Source organism: Colossoma macropomum, unplaced genomic scaffold (genome assembly GCF_904425465.1).
Source record: "Colossoma macropomum unplaced genomic scaffold, Colossoma_macropomum, whole genome shotgun sequence".
Classification (NCBI taxonomy): Eukaryota; Metazoa; Chordata; class Actinopteri; order Characiformes; family Serrasalmidae; genus Colossoma; species Colossoma macropomum.
This window is the reverse complement of record NW_023494794.1, coordinates 25319896-25338255: the sequence shown is the minus strand read 5'-3', so window position 1 is coordinate 25338255 and position 18360 is coordinate 25319896. Positions and strand designations below refer to the sequence as shown.

Genomic DNA, 18360 nt, shown 5'->3' with positions numbered 1-18360 from the left:
GAAGAGAGAGAGAAGAGAAAGAAGAAAAAGACACATACCGTGTGAGAGATAAGAAAACAAGAACAGAGAGAAAGGGGGAGAATGAGAGAGAGAGAGAAAGAGAGAGATAGAGAGAGAGAGAGAGCAAGAAAAAGACAAGCAAGAAAAGGGAGAAATGGAAGGCCAGAAGCAGAATGAGCATGAGAAAGAGGATGGAAAGAAAAAAGAGGTGATGGGGATGTAATGGAGGAAGGATAAAGTGAAGAATTGAGAAAGCAAGGGAGAGGATGGAGAGAATGTGAGTGTGAGTGGTGGGGAAAGGGGGAGAACAGAGAGAGAGAGAGAGAGAGAGACAGAGAGTAAAGAAAGAAGAGATGCAGGGACAGACAGATGGAGAAGGAAGCAGGAAGAAGATGGAGACTGAAGGAGTGAGAGCGGTCTCCAGCTACAGCGTCTGGAAAAGCCATCCCTCTCTCTCTTTCTCTCTCTCCTTGTGTTTGTCTCTGTCTGTCTCTCTCACTCTCTCTCTCCGTCTCTGTTTCTCTCTAAATAAGGACGATAGATCTTAATCTGACAAATTCATCAGATCCTTTTCCTCTGGCTCTCTTTTCGCACCTTTTCTCCTTTTTCTCTGTGCATTTGTTTCATTTTTGTTGTCGGAATCTAAATCAGAATCACAGTCTATTTTATTTGCCTGGAATAAGACATGCAGGGAATTTCAAGCGTATATATATATATATATATATTGCTGGAACAAAATCTTGTGTCTCCAAAATGGTGACTTTACAGGAGAGGGAAAAAACCTACTTTACTTCTAATGTAAGTCAATGGAACCAGACTTTTTTCAGAGTAATTTTGGGTCATTTCTTTTGGTCTATTCATCATTAATTTCACCCATAATGTAAAGAACAACAGGCATTTTCAAATTATGTCAAAAACTGAAAAATGACAAAAATGAAGATACAGGGTTTTGTCCTGACAGCAGTGATATATATATATATATATATATATATATATATATATATATATATATATATATATATATATATATATATATATATATATATATATAGCACTGTTATCAGAACTTTACAGGAGAAGGAAAAAACCTACTTTACTTCTAATGTAAGTCAATGGAACCAGACATAATAGAGATACCAACAGAAATCGAGAAATCGTCCAAAATTGCTTCAAAAAAGATCTTGTTCCTTAACTTCCAGTCAAATTTAATGCTTTTTTCCCTTCTCTTGTAAAGTTACCCTGGAGATCTGGAGATCCTAAGTTGGCTTCTGACAGTGATGATGTATGAATTAATTGAATAACGGTTATGCACTTTGCTGTTACCTCCACTAAAATGTTTGCTATAGACTGGTATACTGATATAAAGCTATAGTAAACTGAAATACATGTCCATACACACTCACAAGCACTGACCGGACATACTTGTTTCGCCTCTCTCCTGGGGAGATGGATGGGAGAAAAAAGAGGGATGACACCAGAAAGGCATTGTTTCTCTTTAAAAGCACCTACTGCTGTCTACTGGCAGGAGAATTCCTCACCTTTTTTTCCCCTCTTTTTTTTTCCCCGCCCAGCGTGTCAGCGGGTTCAAACTCCTGTTACTGCCTCGTCCTGATGGAGCGTGAAGAGGAAACTCAGAGGCCAGTTTTTAGCCAGCTTTGGAGTTTTATATCCACGTTGGCGTCTAGCAGAGATTATTTTTTAAAGCAATAATTTGGCAAGACGTACAAAATCTATCCCCATAATCCAAAAGCAGTCCATCAGACAAGGCATGTCCAGTGTCTGAACTTTGCTTCTTTAGTTTTGCACTGGACCTACGAGGGTAATGTAGCTAACATGTAATGAAAGCCTATGAACACCAATTAGCATTGACTTCTTTTTCTTTTTTTGCCTGTTTCTCCCAAAAGTAAGGACTTAACTGAAATTAATGTTCAGTTTACTTACGTTTTCGCATGGACAAACATTAGAAATGGCACAATATCACTTTTTTTTTCTTTCTTTGTTGTTTTTGGTTTAATAATAATAATAATAATAATAATAATATTTTTTTTATTTATATAGCATGTTTCATGCCGGTGGCAGCTCAAAGTGCTTTACAGACAGGTGATAACAGTAATGCAAGAAATTATAAGTATGAATTCAGAATCATATAAAAAATGGCAGATTAAATTAAAGATAAATACTATGAGACGTAGAGTTTTAATTAAATGATAAGTTAAATAGATGCATTTTTTAGAAGCAGAATAACTTAACGAGTCTCTCTATGTTTCCATTTTTTTACGGAAACAGACACAGACACTCTGTGAAGTAAGCAGGTGTTTGAAGGTCATTTAGAGCCTTAATAATTAGTAGCAGAACTTTAAAATCTATTCTGAATGATACAGGCAGCCAGTGCAGCTCTTTTAAAATGGGAGTGATGTGATCTCTCTGTTTTGTTTTTGTTAGGATGCTGCTGCATTTTGTATGAATTGTTAAGGATGTACTGTTTTCTTAGAAAGTCCAGTAAGAAGATCATTACAGTGATCAACTCTGCTTTAACAAATGCGTGAACAAGTTTCTCTGCATCACTCTGAGACAGAAAAGGCGGAACTTTAGTGATATTTCTCAAAAGACAGATAAACTTTATAAACTTCTAAGCTTTAAAATTAGCTATTTTTAATTGAAGATGAGCATCTAAAAGTCTGTCTAGGCTTTCATGCTCATGCCCTGCTGGACCACCACAGAGCAGGTATTATCTGGGTGGTGGATCATTCTCAGTACTGCAGTGACACTGATGTGGTGGTGGTGTGTTAGTGTGTGTGGTGATGGTGCAAGTGGATCAGACACAGCAGTGCTGCTGGAGTTTTTAAACACCTTAGTGTCACTGCTGGACTGAGAACCAAAAATATCCAGACAACAGCGTCCAGTGAGCAGCATCCTGTGACCACTGATGAAGGACTAGAGGATGACCAACACAAACTGTGCAGCAGCAGATGAGCTATCGTCTCTGACTTTACATCTACAAGGTAGACCAACAGTGTAGAAGTGTCTAATAGAGTGGACAGTCAGTGTTACTGCAGTGCTGAGAATGATCCACCACCCAAATAGTACCTGCTCTGTGGTGGTCCTGTGGGAGTCCTGACCAGTGAAGCTCTATACAATCCAGAGCCTGATACCGATATCCACCGAAATATCATCTTATCATATTTATTGTTTGAGCGGTATGCGTATGACTCCCTCTTTCTCTTTTTATCTCTTTCTCTCTTTTACTCACCTTCACCCAGACGAGCCCAGCATGTGCTACTACTACGATGGCGATGGTGTGTGTGAGGACTTTGAGCGGGAGACCAGTGTGAGGGACTGTGGGCTGTACACCCCAAGTGGGTTCCTGGACCAATGGGCCACTTCAGTGGAGGCATCCAATGAGGAAAGGCTCTACTGCCCTGCTGAAGTGGCAGCAGGATACCCCGCTGTCACTAAGGTAGGGACCACCTGCCCACCACAGCTTCCCAAGCTCCTCCTCCAGAAAGCATCAGTCTTTAAAAGACTCTTTGTGTTGGCACATTTGTGACTCTCTTCCTTGTTAGTTATGGCACATTGAGCAAATAAACGTTTTGGTATTCAATGGAAAACAGTGTTGAAAATGGCCCAAATATGTCAATTCTGAAAATGATGTTCTGACAAATTTGATGATTTTAATTTATTGGTATCTTCTTTATCCTCTTATATTTGTCCATGTTGTCCAAAGTGGGTCATTGGTAGGCTATTCCTCTGTGAGTGCTGACATTGCATATCTGGGGCCTGATTCACGAAAACCTTCTTAAGAAAAAACTTGCAAAGGTTCTTATGGCAACTCTTACAGCCTAAGGCAAGTGTGTGTAAGGTTAAGAAAACATTTAAGAACATAATATTTTTTTAAGAATACCACTTGTTCTTAATTATTCTAGTTAAGAAAAGAAAATAGGAGAATTCTTAAGAAGGTATTTGAAGTATAATAATTTAATCATAACTTTTTTCAGAAGAATGAAGTTAAGAAGGAACAAACATTTAAGAAGATTTTCTTGCTTAAGACACTTTCGTGAATCCGGCCCCTGTTTTACAAAGGTGACATTTTGGCCACCATAAGAAATGTAGCCATTGCTATAACTATTGTGAACATTAAGTAGTGCAACAGTAGTCTTCGAGTTTGAAGACCTGGACAGTCCCCTTATGATGATAAATCTTGAAGGTGTGAGGGACTATTGGAAAATCTACCAAAAAATAATCTTTTTGAGGTGGATTTTGGAATTTTTTTTCTTTGTTAGCTAGTAAAAGCAGACTACTGAAAGCTAAATGCTAAAGTTAGCAAAGTAGGTGGCTGAAATAGAAAATAAAATGTCTTTGCATTCTGTTTTGTACTGAATAAAGACAGAATAGCTGCTTTCACTGGACAGCCAAGGGAAGATTTACACCGATGATATCTTGGTTGTATTTATTAGCCTATAGTTACATATCACTGTTGTGGGAATAAAACCTTGTATCTCCAGTATGATAACCTTACAGGAGAAGGGAAAAACCTACTTTGCTTTTAATGTAAGTTAATGGAACCAGATTTGTTTCCAAGTCATTTTGGGTCATTTCTTTTAGTCCATTCATCATGAAATTTACATACAATATAAAGAGCAACAAGCATTTTCACATTGTGTCAAAAACTGAAAATGTCAAAAATATATGAACAAGGTTTTCTTCCAACAACAGCGATATAGTATAGTAGCTAGACTGATTGACACCACAGACATTGTATGATTGTATGATGTATTTGTGTAATGCATGTTGGGTATTGTAGTGAGAGAGCACAGACGAATGAAAACATAAAAAGGATATGAATTCTGTCAAACCAGTGTGGCTGAGAGATATAAAATACTACATAACGTGACAAAAGCACATTAAATTCTAGTGTTAGGATGGAAAGTCCTATGTTGTGGTTTTCATTTTCATATTGTGGCCTCCTTCACTGAGCAGGGTGGGACAAACGGCAGACATGATGGTCAGACATTAAGGACCACAAAACTGAAAGAATCTCATGATGAGTTCCCAGCAAGTATGTCTCAAAGAGTGTTTTCCTCCTGTGAGAAAGCACAGTATGGAGAGGATGCATTCCTAAAAGATTTCCCTCGGTGAAGAACACATAGTCCAGTAGATCAAGTGGACAGATCTTATCTCTGTGTGACCTCCAAGTGCAAGGGCACACACACACACACACAAATACCCTCATATGCACATGTACATGTGCTAGACTGAAGAAAGAGGTCTTTTGTTGTAACTACACATTGTCATTTGGCATGAGGAGTGTAGGATTTACGTATGGCAGACATGTTCGTTTACACTTTGTGGTGAGAGTCATTAGATGAAACAACTTCCTGATTGGTCTAACTTGAATCAGATGACAGGTTTGGGCATTATGGCATTATATTTCTGTTTCTTTCAGGAATTTTAATAAAATTTGTTATACTTTTTCTGCTTTTCCCCCTCCTACAACCTCTTACCATCACTTTCCAGTCTATTATGTAACCGTTCCTGCATTTATGACTGTTTTCCATAAATTTTCTATCTCGTAAGCCTCTCCTTGTGGCAGACAGGTGCTTTGCCACTGTGCAGGGATAGATGACAGGGTGTTCTTTTTTGGGAAACTTGAGGCTTGGCACGAAGATGTCCTTTGTTTGCTGCTTGTGAGCCTGAAGATAACATCTCCAGAGTGAAGAAGACACTAAAACTGTCCTGCACTCGAAATTACACACTGACCCTGGTGTCAGACAGCCCTCGCGCACAACGTCCTGGCCCCGTTCCCAGCCAGGCCAGTTTCGGTTATGCTGGGGCTGGGTCAGCCAGTGGAGTTCGGTTCAGCTGGAGGAGATCAAAGCCACACAGATAAATCTGCAAATGTGTTTTTTTTTTACTTCTTTTCTATTCAAGTCTAATGTATTCTGAGGGTTCTGTTCATAAGGCTACATGACACCTACAAAAGCTCATCACAACAGCTGGCATAACCCTACATAAATGTTTATAAATGCTTATTGCAATAGGTGTCATCTGTCATAAAAGCTTCTTTGATCAAAATTGGCAAGTGTAACCGTCTTAGTAAATGATGCCTATTGGAAAAAGTATTTATAAACATTTATGTAGGGTTATGTCAGCTGTCGTTATGAGCTTTCGTAGGTGTCACGTAGCCTTATGAACAGGACCATACAGCAAAGTGTTAGCGATGGTCCGCTGTAGGTCCACTCAACCCAGAACCAGGAGCGTAGCCAGATATTTTACAATGGGGCAGCCAGATAAGACCCAGAGTATTAATTGGGGTGACACACCGTTAAGAAAAGACAAATATAAAATAATACAGTGTTACTGTATTAAAATGCCATAAAAAATGATGCCTTGTTTTTTCTCTGAACATAACATAAGTCTGTCCATCATTTCTCATCAATAGCCTACTTCACAATGTAGCTCACAGAGTAGCACCTCTAAAGGGACCCAGCGCACATTCACTCGCATGTTTGCTGAACAAATTAGTGTATCACAGCAAGATATTCATTGCAGCGTCATCAGGCTCTCATAACTGATCGATATTTACCCTGAGGGCAGATTTTCACCATGAAGCATAATTGATGCTTTATCAATGATGTCTCACTTTCCAGAACTGGGGTGGCTGTGGTTCATTCCAAGGTGGCACTGGCCACTCCTGCCCACACCTTGGCCACCCAGTTATGTCACTGACTTCAACTGTCAACTGAAAACAGTTTGTCTTCGGAGATTTTGCTCTCAACCAGTTGTCAGTCAAGGTCCTCTCAAAGTGCACAAGAGGAACTGCCTTAGAATAGACACCACAGCCTTTGTGCAGAAATGGATGCCTGCCCTGCCCAGTCCCAGACTTCTGAGCACCTTATCCACGTGATCATTCCATCAAGTGGCTTTGAGATTCCATATCTGTGGCATATCACATCAGCTCCAATCAGAAACTGCGTGTGAGGCCTAGAGGCCTTCAGAAGTAGCTGTGTGGTAAACACAGCCCTGCCCTGCTCTATCTGGGCCTTTTGATGATGTCCCGACAGCCGTCAAAGGTACCTGCACCAAGATGCATACTTGCTGTTGTTTTGTTGTTTTGCTGCTTTCCTCTGCTGCTTGTTGTGTCCCCCCACCTTCCGAAGGTCTCAGGCTAGGTCCTGCTCCCTTCAAAGGCTGTGTTGAGCCAGTTCCCCGTGGGGAATGAGGTTAGTCGATAGGGATCAGCCCGGATGCATGAAAGGAGCCCGTGGAAGAGAGGATGGGGGGAGGGGAAGGAGAGGGGATTGTGTCTGTGTGGAAGATGCCAACGGGCCTGCAGCCATGGCTGCTAGCTATCTGCCGTGAAGAACACACAGCCTTTTAGGTCAAAGGAGCAGATTTTCATCATTGTGAAAGCCACATGCAAGAACACACACACACACACAATAGTGAGTCGAAAACCTTCACCGTCAGACGGTTTAAAGACCGTGTGTGTGTATCTCATAAGTAGAAAGAACAGGATGTCTTTCTTGCTCTCTGTGTGGGCTGGGTAGAAATGTTCTTGGCCTGGCTTCGCAACAGCAACCCACCAGCACTTTACCGATTTTTTACATGCTCATTGTCTTGACCCGCGCCATTCAAGATGCTTAACTCGTCCCAACGTCAGCATTACAGTACGTCGGCCTCTGCAGAATGTGTGTGAACCGTGGCTTTCTTGCTACATGCTTCCAGAAAAATCTGGGAGGCTTCTGGTCTGGTGCGTTAGAGAAGTCTGGTCAGCCGGTCCAATTCCCAGGCCATGCAGCGAGCAGGTTGTGTACTTGGGTATGAAAATATACAGACAGCCACCATGCAGAACTTCCCGAATTGATGCTGTCCATTGCCAAGGCTGATATCCTGTTCACTGTCCCTGCTTCCCTGACCGCCTACTTCAATTTTACAACATCAGCGATGGAGGAATCGAGCCTTTTTTTTTTCGTTGTTGCATGTTTTACACATTCACACAGAGCACTGTGATTATACAATAGAGGAAGTGAGGCTTTTTGGTCAAGAAGCTACATACAGTATGCCTTTGTTTTGCACCACTTCATGTGAAAAGGGGGTTTTGGTCTGTAGATTATATCTATCACTCTTTCCCATATATCTTGCGGTGGCTCTCAAATCGATTCATATTGTAGATACACAATATCAAGTGATGATTTGATGGCGCTGTAAGCTGATGTTTTTGAATTGCTTTACACACAGCAGTTAAACAAAGACGTTCAACAGACGCTCAATTCACTCTTTCTTTTTTTCCTTTGGCATAGTTAAAGTGCCACTGATGAGTATTCTGCATGTCGGCGCGATTACCAGCAGTAACTCGCCCGCATCCTTATTAAAAAGGCTTTATTGAGGACCTCTCATCTGGGCAAATAGGGGAATTTTCGGAGAGACAAAAAGGCTCTATGCTGGATTCAAAGTCACCATTTGCTTGAGTAATTTTGCACAACATTCCATTGGTTTAGAGGGCGCCATAAAAAATGAGTGGGATCACAGATTTCCAGTAGGCTGAAGTGTCAAAGGGCATCTTTCATGGTTATTGATCATTTCCTTTCAAATTCCAACCAAGCTTTGAAATTAGGTCATGGCTTGAGGTTAAGATGATGGCGGATGATGTCAAGGGGCAGTCGTGTTGACGGAAATAACTTTGCAAAGAGGGAGCAGGCTTTGCAAAATAAATCATCCAGAATGAGGCAGCAACGCTGACATCCTGATTTATGGCTCATCTCATGTCTTTGTCAAGGCACAGGTTTTGTTTGTACTTTGATTATGCAATACTGATTGTTATCTGTATTGTGGAAATGTGAGGTCATGTTTTGGCATTTTTGAGAGGACATACTTCAGAGTGTTTTTGATTGCATTTATATTGCATTTCCTGTGTTATTGTGGCAGTTGTTGCATGAAACCAAAAGGACAATGGAAAAATTCCAAAATTTGGCATCCACTTTCTAACAGTCCAAGAACAATCTATGTTATAACTAGCCACACACTGTAAAAGTTAAATGGCATTTATTATCTCTGACCAGTTTCTTATAATTAAATTTTAGCTTTTTTAGTCACTTGGAACCTTCACCAGGAAAGTGAAGGGCATTGGGCAAGAGCACAATAAACAGCGCTAATGATATTTTCACATAACACACTTCAAGTAATTATGAGCCAGAATTACTAGTGACACAAAATTATTGAGATGATTTATCTCTTTCCTAAACAGCCCTGTCTCTTGCGCTCATCGGTCCTTGCAGTGCGAGGTTAATCGAGGTAGCCCCACATCCTACACCTGGCAGAGCAGGAGTAGGACACATAGTCCTACCATGTAATATGTCTTGGGCACTCGAACAGAACATCTTGTTCACAGAGCTGCACCGCTGGGACGATGCTTTTAGCCGACATCAGTCTGTGGGGAATTTGCCAGCGCCTTGTTCAGCGCTCAGGTTAACAACAAGCATGTGTTAGCATAGTAGAGAGCTGGGGCTTGGGCAGGTGATCTCTCTGGAGTCCTTGCACCACAGTGAGCGCTGACGCAAGCCCCATTGGCCCAGAGGCGCATGAGGGGCGATGACGGCAGAGTGGAGATCTCTGCATGCTAACGTTAACGGAGCTCTCCCTGCAAGTGCCGAGCGGCCGCAAGGTCACATTAGTAACACCCCATTTCATTGCAGGTTCACTTTCGGATAATGGTTTTCAGCTATGCTTTCGCATACGTGTTTGTGTGAGATATTGGTGCGGCTAGGCCTCTGTGTTCCTGCAGGCTTTGGACAGTTTTGTGTTTGTCTGGAAGCTTGCTGCATTTGCTAAGGCGTTTAGAAGGATGCGTGTGAGGTTGTTTTGCTGAAGCAAAGAGAGGTGGAGGGCTCAAAAGCAGCAGGAGTATTTCACATGCCATTGGCTGTTTATGCCACTTAAAGGGAATGCTTAAAGATATGTGCTGCATGTGTTGGTCAGTCTGCCCTAAGATGTTCAGAGGTGATTCATGGCAAAATTTTATAGCTAATATGAATTCAAATTCCTGTCTTATGATTCTGATGCTTCAAAGGTTGACATGATAAAACAGTAATATCTCATCATCTACGCAAAGCAGATATAATATTTTATGATATAGTAGTAATGCATAGTAGGTAAAGTTTGCACATTGCTTATGGTATTGTCAAGAATGTGGATAAAGGACAAGGGCGGTCCACATTGTCACAAGACTTTGCTTTTAAACATTTCTTAGATTTGATTTTTTTTTAACCAGTTTTTCTCCCCGATTTTGTTATGGCCAGTTTCCACCCACTTGCTAGGTCACACAGTACTATCAAATCACATAAAGCCGGCCATCGTATCTCTTCAAAACTGCTGGACAGCAAAATATACTTGGAAGTGAATGACTGTCAATGACAGCTAACAGACACCTATGTTGACAAGCATCATGTTGAGTGATGTGGTACAGGGAAAGCCATCCCCAGCCAGAAATATCAAGCAAGGCCATTTATGTTCTCTACAAAAATTAAAGTACATCCGGACCACTGATGGCAATGGCATTGCAGAGGCTTGAATCTGCAATTAGGCAGTTGTGCCACTAGGGAGCCACTTCCGTTGCCTTTACACACTCTCAAAAACTACAGTACATACTTGCTTCTCCTCCCCTAGAAGAGCGCAGTAACAAGGAAAAGTGGAATAGTGACTTTGCCATACCACCGAGGCTTCTCCTGTTTCAATTATCATTAAAAGGACCATCTGGTTTTCCCATAAGAGACCAGGCTCTAAAAGGCAACCTCCATTTACACGGTTGGCTGTTAACACGTCAGGATTTTGGGGAAGCGTGGCCAGTGGCTCTGGAAGGACGAAACGCTCTCAGGAAGCCATTGGCTGACCGCACATTTCGCTAGTGTGCCCGCAATGGCGTGCGAGCCAGCCTTTTTGCACTCTGCCTTTTCAGACGAAGAGAAGCCGCATGTGGCGTACTTGTCCCATCTAAGACATCAGTCTCATCTCTCCTTTGACACTAAACTTCACCTTCCTCCCTACTCAACTTATGCAAAGACACGGACAGGTCAGAGGAAAGCAATATGGCGGAGCCTGCGCATAGATGAGCTTCTGGTTGTGTTATGTATCTTCAGATTTTCATATGGCCTTTTGGATTTTAGTGGTGAACCAACGAAGATGGGAGAAGGCAGAGGTTTGCGAGTTAGTCTGCTTGGCTATGAGGTTGAGGCTTTGAAAGGATATTACCTCACGTGGCAAGCTCTAAGCAGGGTTTCTTGTGTGTCGTGATGGCGAATCAAACCTCACACAGGTCTCCCCACAAATGTCTCACAGATGTTGGGGTTAGCTGGCAAGCACTTTTCCTGTTTGTCCCAGCTTTCGCAGGAAAAACAAATCACAGTTTATCCAAAGTGTTCAGGGAAAATAAACAAATTTGCAAGTATATGTCAAACCAAGAATGTCCACTCCCTGGGAGACGTCTATTTGTGCAGAGAAAGTGCAATGAAAGGGAGAAAGCTCCATGGTCCATGAGGTAAAAGGAAGAAGCTTGGGTGAGATGATGCTTCAAGATGCCTTTGGATGTGCACCCGGAACATTAGGCAGGCAGCCACATTTCAAAAGGCTTGTGAGGTTGTTTATCAAAATTTGTACCAAAAAATGGCACCAAAAATTTTATTATTGTCAGCTTTTCAAATACTCTGTTGGTTACTTTGGGTTCAGATTGTAGCAAAGTAAACATCAGCCTCATGCAGTAGAGTCCTAATAGGTCTGAAATCTCCAGGGACTGACATGGATCTTCCGCAGACAAGCCCAATACCCTTGATACCTGTTGGAGATTTGTTTAGCTAGTGTGGAAGCAAGTGTTGGTGCTTTTTGCTTCGATCCAAGTCTTGCCTCAGCGCCAGCACTTGCAGCTGTTCCTGAATCAGCAGTTCAGAGCAGAAAATCAGGCACATTTGATTCCTCTGTGAGGGTCTCGAGCTGTGTGTTCGCAGTGGCTGACCTAGCACAACCCCCAGCTGCTGTGTTTCTCTGTGGGAGACACTATACCAAGGCTTATTAAAAAATTAAGTCATTTGTTATTTATCTGGCTGTCTTGCTTCTTTTTCTCTTTTTCATTTTCTTTTTTTCCCACAAAGTTTTTTCTCAGAATGGATGTGAGAAAACTGCTTCTAACTGGGTCATTTGCGGAGGCATAGCAGAACCTGCTAGATGCACTTTAGAAGGCCTGGTCAATTGGCTCAGTTGGGGCAACACTGAAGTGTCCAAATGGATCCTTCTCATGTAGGTTGAAAGAGAGCTGGTGGGAGCTCTAGTGGAGGCTGGGAGCGAGAGGGGGGTCAGACAGTTGAGGAAAAGCTGTGCGGGAGGCCAGCCCCTATGGCTTGGAGAGTACCCTGCTTTGGATTGCTTTTATCTTAAGTGGTGATTTACAAACAAAATCTTGACTCCACAGACAAAGGGGGTTTGGCTGTGTTTCTATGTATGTTTGTCTGTATTGGGCGGGTGGTGTGTTGGGAGGGGGTGGGGGGTCTGCGAGGAACCCCTCCCACCCAAACTGCACAGCTGGTCTGAATTACATCTTGGAAGCAATTGTCAAGCCATCCCAGGCCGACTTTGTTTTCAGGAGTGAACGCTGGGGGATATTTGCTTATAATTAACTTCAAAACATTCAGTTGCGCAGAGGCGGACCGTAGGGGCCACGGCGGGCGCGCGCAGAGTTCGCACCGTGTTCATGCATGGCTAGGAGAGGGTTTTGTCTTTGTGTCGGCTGTGTGTCGGAGGTCTGAAGGATAGAAAAATAATTCTGGTGACATTGCAAAATAGAAAGCATGCAATCATATTGGTGGGTCTGGTATGCAAGCCTGAGACAAGAGCAACAAACCATAAGGAACTGTCTTCGCCTGTGTTTGTGATCATTCCATGATTTATTGCATAATGAATCCAGGTCCACGAAGTGTTTTGTGAACCCCACTCGTGCCACCATGTCGTAATCAAGCAATGTAGCATGATTGTTTTTGTTCTCAGTAGCCTTTTCTCACTAACTGAGCAAGTCTCAACAAGCTCGGAACATTTAGCTTATTCTTCCACCTCCTTTTTTACTTTTTTACTACCTCCCCTCGCATTCTTGCAACTTGTGGTTTCTGACGATTTATTGTACATCATTTGTTTTATTGGTTTATTTTCCCCCGTGCGTTGCTTATGTTAGACCTTGCTTTGGCTGCTGTGTTGTGGTTTAGCAGTGATGTCACAGGGCTGAAATGCTGTCCACAGGGAGACTTCCTCTCCCCGCCTCTGGGCAGCCTTCCCCCCAGACCGGGGGGGTCTCCTGGTGTCTGGATTTATTTACTCTCCCTAACAACCAAATCAAAATAATGACAACTCCATTTGGGGGAGGCTGTACAGTGGGAGACAGAGCAATTATATAACAAGAGTTTGGAGGTGTTGTTGTTGGTGGTGGTGGTTGTAGTATGAAGGCATTTTAGGACTTTATGAGTTCATCGTAAAAACGTTTGGTAAATGCTAAGAGGCACACTGAAAAAGTGCTACCTATGCTTACTCCAGTGGGAATAATAGGAGCTGGTGTAGTCACATTGGGCAAACCTCTGGCTTTCACCTTGTCCTGACCTTCAACCTGCCCGTGGTACATCTCCACACATCAGTCTCATCAACAGATCTTTGAGGCAGATACCACCGGTTTTCTCTGGGAAGTTTCCACAGGAGCTCAGATTACTCATATCCAGTTTCATTGAATCAGTGGAAACAGCAAAAACTAGGTGTCCTTGTGTCATGTCATGGAGCATAGGTTTCTGTGTCCTTTGTGTATTTTCAAGAACCACTGAAAAAGACAATACATTAATCTGATTTTGTTAAGTGGCAATAGAGAGCCATCTAGACTTTCCTCAAGGCTGCTCACTGATCGCACCTTTTTCTTTTGCTTCCTGTTCCACTTTCTTCAAAACACAGATTCTAACTATGATAGCACCAACTCTGCCCTTATCTAAACCACAAACACATCATGACTGTGCGCCAATCATAGCAAACAGCACCATGACCTCTCTGGGACTATCTCTGAACTCATATTGCTTTGTTTCAATGTGAACGACCTTGTCTTGTGGATGTCGTAAGTTGTCCACCTTCCAAGTCGCAGTGTTTTTTGATTGGGGCTTTAGCACACAACTGCAAGCTAATTTTGATGGAATGAGAAATCTAAAAAACACGACAGTCAGAGAGGAGTGTGGAAGCATTTATAGCTTATGAGTCTGCATCTGGTTCATTTGGTCCCAAGGTCTACATTTATCAAAGGAGAGAGAGAGAGAGAGAGAGAGAGAGAGAGAGAGAGAGAGAGAGAGAGAGAGAGAGAGAGGCGGGGGAGGTGGGAGAGAACAGGGGGAAAAGAATGAATTCAGGAATTCTGATTCTAGTTTTGGAAGGCAGATCAAAAGCTCTCAAGGCCATGTCCTGCCAGATGCTAACTTGCTTAGCATTCCGTACGTAATTTCCAAAAAAAGCCATGATGCGTTCCTTCGCAACTTCTTGGTGACAATTCATAATGGGAGGAACTAACCTATTGCTGCACTTTTTTGCAGAATCTGGAGATTTGAGGATGTCATGTCAGAACATGCACATTTACCTTGAACTCTAGCTGGTTAGGTCCTCCCTTAATGGGGCTTGTTTTAAACCCTTTATATTCTAAGTTTATTTTTCAGTTAGTAACCTTTTAAATCTTAGAGTTATGGCATACTGAGGCTTATTAGTAATTTAATGGACAATGACGCAAACCAGCTGATCTGTTTTTCAGTCATAGAGCTGCATAATAAATGCTTAATTTGCATAATTTGTTTCAGTATGATATAGTTGTGTCCTGATTTATTATGTTTTTCTACAGCGACAGTAATAAGTGGCTTAAAAAAATGTGCCTTACATTAATGTCAGTCTTTCCATTTTCCATTAATAGAGCATTCAACACTACAAAAAACACATTCTTGTTATGCTTTATAGTATTTTCATCTACCCAAAATTTAATGTTAGCTCCAAGCTAACATATCATACATAGCTATATATCATGCATTAGTCACACATTTATGATGTAATGATACACTATGATTAGTATGATGCAATATGATTCATTGCGATACAGTTTACTGCAATATGTTGTATTGGTACATCCCTTCTATGTAACATATGTAGTTATGAGAGTGAGCAACTGAAGTCTGAATCCACCAATGAGCCTTAGAGTTTAAGGAGTTAACTTGTTGCTCTTTTGTCCCCTCCCAGACCTGTCAGTCCAAGGTGTTTGACCTTTCTGATGGTGTTTCCCAGTATGCTTGGTTTCCCTGCCGTGAGGCCCAGCAGGTGACCTGGTACCGCCGATATTGGCTGAAGGTGAGTTTGACATCCTTCACTCGCTTTACATGATAACAGTATTGTATCTTTCCAATATTATACCTATCTTCCTGTGTCAAGCATGTACATAAATGCTATGTACATAACATAGCCAGCAACTATAGGCAAGGGTGAACTTGAAAATCATTGCTTTGTATTTATTCATTCTATTGAATTCATTGTTATATAGCGCTGTCTAGCAGTGATGAATGCATTATTGTGATACCCCCCCTATGCAGGCCTACTTCTCCCACCCCATGGTAGCTGCAGCAGTGATCATCTATTTGGCAGCAGATGGGACAAGCTTTCTTGACCAGAGCCAGTGCAACATCACTGTGCAGTTGGTGGACACGAAGGAGAAGATCCACAACCTAGGTGTGTGAAGAACTAATCTAAATAGAGGCAAATACGTAACATTGAGATGTTGTATTTGAGTGTTATGGACGCTTTCTTGATAGCTTATCAAAGGCTAGCTTGCCTAAGAAATATAGAGAGATTGGTTGGTTTCTTCTGGGCAACTTTTTAGACTTTTGGGACTCTTGATTCCTCAGTTTCTCACTAATTTTCTTATTTTTATACCCTTCTAAAGCAGGCTTTGGGAATCAGGGGTTGCAATGTCTACAATGCAAATATAACCATTTTATTTAGTGTCTAAAATGATGGTCTATATGAATCCTGAGTTTTTACATGTAATGTTTATGATGGTAAAAATAATAATAAAACAATAAATCTGGAAAAAAATAATTTTCTTTGGAAACTGTTTTGCTTTACGATGCCCTTCACATACCCCTCTGCCATAAACATATTTAATAAAAATAAATAAATAAATTGGCCAAAACTTCACCTCAAAAGTATTGCAAAACAAAGTTTCAGACACCTGGAAGTTTATTCATAACTGTTCCATGTAACTATTATCATGTGATGTGGCTTTTAGAGGCATTACACACTTTGGACATCTGGTTCTTATCACCACCACTGTGAACAATTCTGACTCCATTTCTTTCCCATCAAACCACTCTGAATGACATTGTTAACATTATAACCATGTAATTTTGCAGAACATTAGAAAAAAAATGGTCAGAATTCCTCTTTAATTGTTGATAATTGTTGATATTGGAGAACACTTAGTGAAGGCCTACTGATAAATGAATAAATCTAAATGAAACATAGATATCAATCCATTCTGCCTTCCCCCCAGGTGATTGGCGCCTGAGCTGCCGCAACAACCCCCTAGTGATCCCCGTGAACCACGACCTCAGCATGGCATTCTACCACACCAGATCCATCCTGCTGATCTTTCGATCTGAGCTGGTGGCCATCTCAGGTGTGGCCCTGCGCTCCTTCCAGTTCTTCGACCCCATCACTATCAGCGGCTGCCAGAGCAATGAAATTTACAACCCTATGGGCCAAAGGTGAGCTAAGAACTTAGCTTTCTGGCTTCCTTCTTAGCCAGCTAGCAAAAGAAGCCCTCCCACCCAAAAGTTCCTCCCATCAAGATACCTCAACAGAAGGGAGTTTTCCTAGTCTTTAAACCTGAATATCTCAACCACAGGACTATTGTTCCACCACTATGGGAGGTTATTAGGCACATTTACAACAGATGCAGCAATAGTGATGTTTTTCAATTGACAAAGTTTCCCTTTAAGTGAATTAACATTATACAGTTGAGTGCAAAAATTTGGACCCCTGTCAAATTACGTTTTGTTGATTTTATTAGTGATTTATTATTTTATAATATATTAAAACTACCAAATAAATGCAAATTTTGCCCCTATGCCATATATGAAAGTGCCATATTCAGGTTTATTTTTTTTTTAGTTAAAGCTGGGATATCGTTCCTTCTTGCTACATCTTGGTCCGGGTGAATGCCGTACTTCTCTGTAAATTATATTGCAGTAGTAATTTGCAAATGGAAAGAGCCACTTCTAATATTGACAATGGTGATTTGCATCAGTCGGAAAGAGCGCTTTATAGAGTGGTTCAGTGGCATGATTATAATGCATGCACGCACACACATATGCACGTACTCATTACCCAAATATGATCTACATCCCTGTTTTGCTGTTTTTTTGGCCTCTGGGCTGCTTTGTATCATGCCTGAAGGTTGTGGTGGACTTACCAGCGGTAGAGCATTTCCCGTAATCCTTCTACCTCTTCAAAACACCACGTCCCCTATTCCCAGTGCTGTTAACTAACAGGGGTCATTATAACTGGCGTTTATGCTCCATCCCTTGTTTTCAGCGTTTGATGCCTTTCAAACAAACGCGCTGGCATTCCCGTTACATATTTGGATGTGGGGGAGGAATGTGATTTGTTCATTTCCCCACTGCTTTTTGTTTTGGTGCTTGGCTTCAGAGAAGTTTTTCTTTAAGAGAATAAGCACATAACAATAATGGGTGTGCTTCTCAGCTAATCAGAATGGTTCTAAGCAGCACTTCCTCCATCAAGCAAACAAAAAACTGCTCAAAACAAACCTGCAGTGAGAACAATGGTGATAGTAAATTACTCAAAATTATTAGACTAAGAAACTCTGGAAGTGTTAGAGATTAAACAGAACAGTATTTGTGATAGAAAACACTATAGAGAATAACTGGTGATTAGATTGACCACCATGTAGCTTGGCAAAGTATTTCAACTGTTTAAAGCCATCAATGCTATATATATATATATATGTATATATATATATATATATATATATATATATAGAGAGAGAGAGAGAGAGAGAGAGAGAGTCTATATAAGTGTATATATTGTATGTAAAATGCATATGGGACATATTATTACAAATAAATATAATTACAAACGGTTTTCAGTTAAATTTTTTCGAAGACAATATATTGTTTTTCTTCACCTACAGTAGCCAAATTACAATTATTTTTAATTGTTAAATTCTAAAATAATTTTGTAGTTTTTTTAATATTTTTTGAATATACTGTTCTTATTTATTTTTGGCCAGTGCATGTAACTTTCCCCTCC

The 18360-nt window shown here is 41.2% G+C and overlaps 1 protein-coding gene across 2 annotated transcripts in view; it reads left to right on the top strand.

Annotated features, from left to right (window-relative positions):
• Window positions 1-18360, top strand: part of pappaa (pregnancy-associated plasma protein A, pappalysin 1a) — a 136378-nt gene that overhangs the window by 68349 nt on the left and 49669 nt on the right. For both annotated transcript variants that reach the window (XM_036580669.1, XM_036580668.1), the window contains exons 11-14: window positions 3261-3457; window positions 15277-15384; window positions 15624-15759; window positions 16583-16796. In XM_036580669.1, the coding sequence (XP_036436562.1) occupies window positions 3261-3457; window positions 15277-15384; window positions 15624-15759; window positions 16583-16796 (655 nt within the window). The remainder of the gene's footprint in view (window positions 1-3260; window positions 3458-15276; window positions 15385-15623; window positions 15760-16582; window positions 16797-18360) is intronic.